The 6,799-nt window shown below is 45.3% G+C and overlaps 1 protein-coding gene across 1 annotated transcript in view; it reads right to left on the bottom strand.

The window, feature by feature from the left end:
* Positions 1–628, bottom strand: part of LOC103359836 (brain-enriched guanylate kinase-associated protein) — a 29,733-nt gene extending 29,105 nt beyond the window's left edge. The window contains exon 1 of the mRNA XM_008285383.1: positions 558–628. Within this exon, the coding sequence (XP_008283605.1) occupies positions 558–628 (71 nt within the window). The remainder of the gene's footprint in view (positions 1–557) is intronic.
* Positions 629–6,799: the final 6,171 nt, after the last annotated feature.

The raw sequence follows: 6,799 nt of genomic DNA, 5'->3' as shown, positions 1-6,799 counted from the left end.
GTCCAGACATTACGGTACGTCGATGGTCTGCAGTGCGACGCCGTCGTAACGCTGTGAAGAGCCGAGACAAGCCAACATATATTTGTCAACCTGGCGGATGTGAGGCTTGCAGCCGCCGTTGCTCTTCCCGATGTTACTAGAAAACAGAATCTGAACAACCTCTGTGCTGTCCAGCGGCTTCAGCTGAAGAATCACACGGCAGCGAGCCAGACAGCGCCGGGCTCTTATCGCTGAGTAACGCCGGTTTAATTAAGTCTGAGCACACGGCCATTGTTTTGCTTTAAGGACGTTAGGTTTGTTTTTCTGGCAGCATCCAGATGTTGGTGAGATGCAGAGCAGCATCAGCTCGCATGTAGACATCAGCCACAGACACATGAACAGATGTGAAGATGAATGACGGGAATGAAAAGATGCGACACCGTGTTTTAATGGCTTTTTAATGGCGGTGACCTCCCAATGAGAACCCATTTCCATTACTGAGGATGAATGGAATGGATTCACCAATAATGAGGGTGATGTTTGGAGTTTAAAACACTCCCCAGACTGACTCATCTTACCTTCTCTTCTGATGTTTGCAACCATTTCTCTGGGTTTTCAGGGCAGTTTTGCCAATATATATCTTTTTCATATTTTTCTCTGTGCCTCGGCGCTCATGTGTGTCTAGTTGTTGCTTCTGCTGCTGCTGTCGGTCGGCTGAATGTCGAAGCCAAGTTTGAACTCTAACCACAAACCAATAGTCAAAGCTCTAAGTCTTGCCTGGGGAGGCAGATAGGAGTTGGCTATCTGCGATGACCCTGGCAAGAGAGCAGAGAAAAACAGCTTTGAAGTCCCACAGATTTAGCAGCACATTTAGTTATGTTGACTCCAGAGAAAAACCGAGATTTCGTGTGCATTCAGAAAATAAGCCTGTTGGGTGTGAGGGAGCAGAGCTGGGGGATCAATTAGATAAGTTCAGTAAACAAACTTAAACAGTATGCAGCAGTGTGAATTATTGCACCTCCAGCTGAACTTTGCACTTCCTTCTCAAAGATCAATGCACAAAGATCTTCTGATATCGTTCTCGTGCTTCTGTGATTCAGAATATAAGCATCAAAAACAGAACCAGCGTTAGTTCCACAGCAGAACAAACCTACTGACTTCACAAACACTCGTCGTCACGTCTCGTTCGTTGTTTATTTCTCCCTCGCTTGTTGGGAATAATTAAATGCAGCCACCAGAAACCGGATGACCCTGTGGAATAGTGAGTTATTGACCAACCGACCGCAGAGGTTATTCCTCCATAAATCAGCGTTATGATGAATGCTGCTTGTTTCCATTTCCATCCCTCATCATTGCTCTGCGACGCCGGGGCTTGAACTCCAGCCTCCTGCACTGTAAGAACTTAATAACCTGCCACTGGCAAGAAGGAAATGCCAAAACAAACCTTTCCAGGTGTGTAAATCTGTCTTCATGCAGCCGCTTTGGTCAGTGTTGTGGGAAAAAATGATGCTACAGATTTCTTTAAAAAGTCAGAACTATTGCCTCCTCTAATGAAGGATCTGCTGCAGGGAACACAGATGAGGACTTGCTGCTCCTGTTCAGCTCAGTGTGCTGCTCGTGGCTCCGGCCGGCTACAGCAGCTAAATCCTCTTTGCAAAACAGCAACGCATCCGTTCATCATCGGAAAACCCGTTTGTGTTGCCACGTTCAAAGAGAAATGTTTGAAAAAAGGAGCAATAATGAAGACATTTGCAGGCTAAACGGCCAAACTGAATGACATTAGGATGAAATAATCTGATTTTCCTTATCGTAGCGCTGCTGCTAGCCCTGGACCGTCCTGTTTCTGTAAAGTGGAGCATTAGTTCATTTTGGCTGGGACGTACAGGTTTGCTTACATCATGCATGTAGGAATTATATTTAAGATCATTTTACATGTTGTTGTTTTTATTTTTTTTAAAATTTGATTTGATCTTGAAACAATAAAATCTGAGAAAGTTTCAAACCAACTGGCAGACTTTTGGCGCCAACATCAGCCTCAGGTTGCCGAGCTGCAGCTGTCTCCTGGAAATGAGGAGCTTGTGTCCAAAGGCCCTCTGGTCATGTGAACAGGACATCATGTCTGAAACGCTTCTAGCAGCTACTAGGAGGGTGGAGGCCAACACCTGAGCCAGAATCTCCACTAAACAACGTTTCAGTAAATCCATATATTTGCCTTCTAAAACCCACCAGGTCTTGTCCTGAGGAGCCACGTCAGCATAAATGAGTAAACAGACACGGGGGCTGCCTGCAGCACAACTTTTATCAGTCTGGCAGCGTGGCAGGCTAGAAGTCCAACAACAAGCCGGAATGAATGTTTTGTTGCCGGCCGCCGTTTCTAATGGCGCCACCACTTATTATTTTTAATCTCCCTTCAACACGGGGCTCCGGAAACAATGGCAGCTTCTGGAAACGCTGCTAATGCTGCTGCTGTAGCCGCCTTCTTATCTGCAAGTCGCAGAGGGAGAGAAAGAAAACAGAAGTAGTTGCTGGAGGAAGTGCGGCGGTATAGAATCCGTCCTCCGTATACCAGCTACTGTACCCGTACTGTATCAGAGCGCCTCCCCCGGGGCATAAACAGCACGTCTCAGCCTCAGGTGTTGTTTGGCAGGATAAACACCATCCACATGAAGGAACTAAATCCAAGTCCTCAGAGAACCTGGCGATGGGCTCGCTGCTGTTTCTACACCGCCGGAGACGCTCCGAACAGCAAAACATATGTAAATCAAGCCCACTTTCCTCTCTTCTCCGTCTCTCATAAGCGTTAAGAGGAGTCTATAGTGTGCACAGAAACACAAGAAGAGCCTGTTTACCTGAAACACTTCCCCCCAGCGCTGCAACTTGTCACAATCATCAGACAGCGCGCTCTACAGGGAGCACAACAAATGGCTGTTGTAGTGCTGCAGACCTACTTCAGGCTTCCACCTCCCACTCTGCCGCTACGCTGGCTGCCTTCCTCCACAACGCCTCTAATAGTGGTTTCATTTAGAAAAAACTATTAATGCAAAACCAACTAAAGGTCGCTAGCAGCCGGCGTCCATCTCGGGTTTACGTCGGGGAGCCCGCACGGCGCTCGCAGGTTGATTTAGTGGTAATGAGCGGCGGGAGGTGAGCGAGGTGGATTCACAGGGACCAGATCAGGGCATTAAACTTTAATGGCCACCGCGGCGTCTCTCCTGAAGTCTGCTATTAGCTGAGCAGCACACAGAACGCAGCGCAAACAGCAGCTCGTCATGTCGCAGCTCAGCCGTCTTTTATGACAACACGAGGTCAGGGAGGATCAAAGCAGGAGTTTGTCCTGATGAAAACACTTGTGATCGGTCCAAACAGCACAACGAGCTGTGTGTCAGCCTCCTAAAGTCACCCAGATGAACCCTCTGCAGGCAGAACAACACAAAGCCTCACGCTAATCCTCCAACACAGCCAACGATAACCGTGTTCTACTGGTGAAGCTCATATTGGAGAACAGATATGTAGGAAAATAAGATCCTGTACATGTGCTCCATGCAAACATCACCGCAGGAGACGTTCCCCACATCACGCCGTCCAACATGTGACTCCTCATTCCAAACCTGTCCTCAGTTTGTATGATTAGAAGAATAGAATAGAAAATAGTTTATTTATCCCAGGCCTGGGAAATTATTGTGATACAGCAGCAAAAAACAAAAACACCAATCACAAAAGAAAAGGGCTGAAGTTAAATACAATTTTTATAAAAATAAGAAAATAAAAATAAAATAAAAAATAGAACAAATAAAATAACTACAAAATCTGCAAACTGCTCTAAAACACTAAGTCACTAAGATAAAATAAAATAAAATCAAGTGTCAAAGTGACGAAAAACAAGCACAAATAAGAACAAAGGAGGTGAGCTGCTGCAACATGCTGCCGAAGTAAAGGCAGGATTTCAGGAGCACATCATGGATTCATCATTAGTCGGAGGCAGGATGAGATGTCTCAGACATACATGTTGCATCTCCAACTTGAAGCCTCTCACTGAGAGGCTGTGCTGAGATTGGAACTATTATGTGCAAATTAAATGAGATCCTTGGACGTTTACAGATGCACTGAAACATGCTGTAGAGCGCCGACTGGACTTGTTCCTTCTGTTATGGTATGGTGTGGCGTTATTTGTGGGTGAAACTGTCAAAATAAAAAACCCAAATAAGTCGTAACGAACCACAGTGATCCTCCAGATGCATCTCAGCTGCTGCACAACTCACCAGTATTACAGCCTGACAGCGAGCAGTGACCCAACACCAGCACAAATGTTGATAATTAGAGGCATTTTAAAAATATCTCCCCCCTCGTGGTGTTGTGCACCACAGTGGCTGAGACTTTGCTTGAGAAACCAAGAGTTGTGTGTTTCCTCTGATGCAACGCTCCAGAAATACACCCGTCTCTTGTGCACGCTGCAGCACCAGCGGCCAGAGAAGCAGCTCTGTGGATTAAGTCACCAGAGCAGTGATGATGACTCGTCAACACAGTTTGCTGCCTGCAGACAAGATCTCATCCCCTCTCTGTTTATCTCTCCTCTCATTTCTATCTACATATCAAAAGCCCAACCTTAAGTGGGCAACGCGAGGAACTTAATAGCCTTGAAACTAATAAATTTAACAAGCGCCCCAACTTTTTATGGTAAACGCTTCGAGTATCGGCTTTATTTGAGCCATTAAAATCTAAGAGGCTGAATTGAATTATCTGAAAATGTCACTGATAACGCGGTGATTAACTGCAGCCGGGACGGGAGCATAAATCTGGATCAGTAAAAACTACGAGGCCTGACCAGGTGAAGTCAGACGCAGTTCAGGGCCGCCGAGCTAATCTGTTTGAAATCCGTGCTGGGCTTCGTAACACACACAGAAAAAAAAAAAGCTCCTGGGGATAAATTAAGTGATAATGAATCAGTTCTCCTGCTGTGTTCTGACTCATCAAACCTCCTCCAGCTTCTTTATGCACTCTTGGCCCCTTAAACAGCGTGTCAGTCAGTCAGCGCCGGGAAGTTTTATTCAGAGGAGTGGAAGTGTGCAGCCGAACAGGCTTCAGAGGAGACGGCCAGCGTTCGATCGGCTGCGACAGTTTGTGGGCACATTTCAGGCCGGAGCTGATCAGAGTCACCACAGGAGACGTTCCTGCTTTACACTGTGGTGCATCTGTGGCTGAAACGTCAGGAGGGACGGAGGTAACGAACCCCTCCCATTAGGGCTCATTCTCTTTAGATCATGTTTCCCCAAATGTGAGTCGAAGCTATCTCACCGGACTGATATAAAAACCGTTTGACGGAGGCTTTCTAGGCGACATGCTGCACCTTTAAACAGGGAGTTGAATTGCAGCCCCATCTGTAAGTGGCTGCTGCCAAACCACCCTCCGCTGCAGCGTGATGCTGGCAGCTCACCGCTCCTCATGGTCCAATCTAAACCCACTTTGTTATGCTGCAAAGTGCAATACATCTTTGCATTGGCTGAATCACCATCTGTCGCACGGCGCAGGATCTGACAGGTCTATGGTGGAAAACAGTCATCACACAGCTTCATGTGGAGGACGGTTTCCTGGTCAGATGTTAACTGATCAGTGATCGTCTGACGTGTTGTCACTGAGTAGCGTCTCCAGTGATTCACACAACTTTATGTTCATGTTAAAGCGCTGGAGTCATTATTTCTGCTGGACTCTCACATAACTTGATGTCTGACATGTAAGCTGAGGAGTCCGGTTTCCTCTGAAGGTTCAGGGGAGAGAAACAAACACCTGATTTCTACCTGCTCAGGGTTCATTTTTCCTGCACCTCTGTGAGAACAACACGACCAGAAGCAGGAGAACTATAACTCAGGATTATAGTGTTACAGTAATAATGTTATAAATCATAAAAAAGGTCATCTGAATTTCTTTGATTATTTTCTCTACAATTTTTTTTAAAAGACCAACCAAAAAATAAAAAATTATCCAATTGTCCACAAGTTGGAGGGAAAATAAAAAGATGTAAAAATGGTGGCTTTACTAGAAATATTTCACCTCAGACTCTTTTGTTTGTTGTTTGTTGTTTGTTGTTTGTGTGCTGGTCGTCTCATGAACACAGCCTGCAGTTCAACCAGAAACTCTTCATATGTCACATGAGTGATGCTCACAGCTCAGACACTCGTAGTTTCACAACATGTTTATTTTTTATAGCACTTGGGTTCTAAAAACCGGATGTTTTGCTGATTTTTAAACGAGACGTGAACGATGAAACGATTTTAACTGAATTGTTTTCCCAGTGGACACGATGTTACTTCAAGATTGCAGAAAAGTTTCAAACTCAAGACTTCTTTCTGTTTTTTACAGTTTCTGGCACTGATAGTGTAATTTGGACAATTACCGTAATTCCCTGACTATTGAGGCACCTGAATATAAGCCACACCCACTGACTTTAAACAGAAAACCAGGTGTGTTCATATACAGGCCGCACTAAGCTGCAGGTGTCCACGTTGGAACACGAGATATTCACACAGAAAGATATTACACAGAATTTAAAAAAAAACCTTAAATAAAATACGTTCAAAGTGTGTGGAAAAAGTGGCTGCTTATAGTCCAGACATTACGGTAAAACTAAAAGACGTTCTGTGTCAGCACCGGCTTGAGCTGTTTCTCTTCAGCTTTACGTCTGTTTCAGTTCCAGTAAAACTGACTGAACTCATGTCAGACCGACCTGATCCCAGCCCAGCAGGAAGTGTCTGAAAGTCTGTGGAGACGTCACGTAGACGTGTTTGATCATTAAAACGGTCAGATTTAGTCAACTAGTGACGACAGA

Source organism: Stegastes partitus, unplaced genomic scaffold, assembly GCF_000690725.1.
Source record: "Stegastes partitus isolate 25-593 unplaced genomic scaffold, Stegastes_partitus-1.0.2 Scaffold399, whole genome shotgun sequence".
Classification (NCBI taxonomy): Eukaryota; Metazoa; Chordata; class Actinopteri; family Pomacentridae; genus Stegastes; species Stegastes partitus.
Note: the sequence above shows the minus strand (reverse complement) of the source record. Positions and strands in the feature narration are given on the sequence as shown.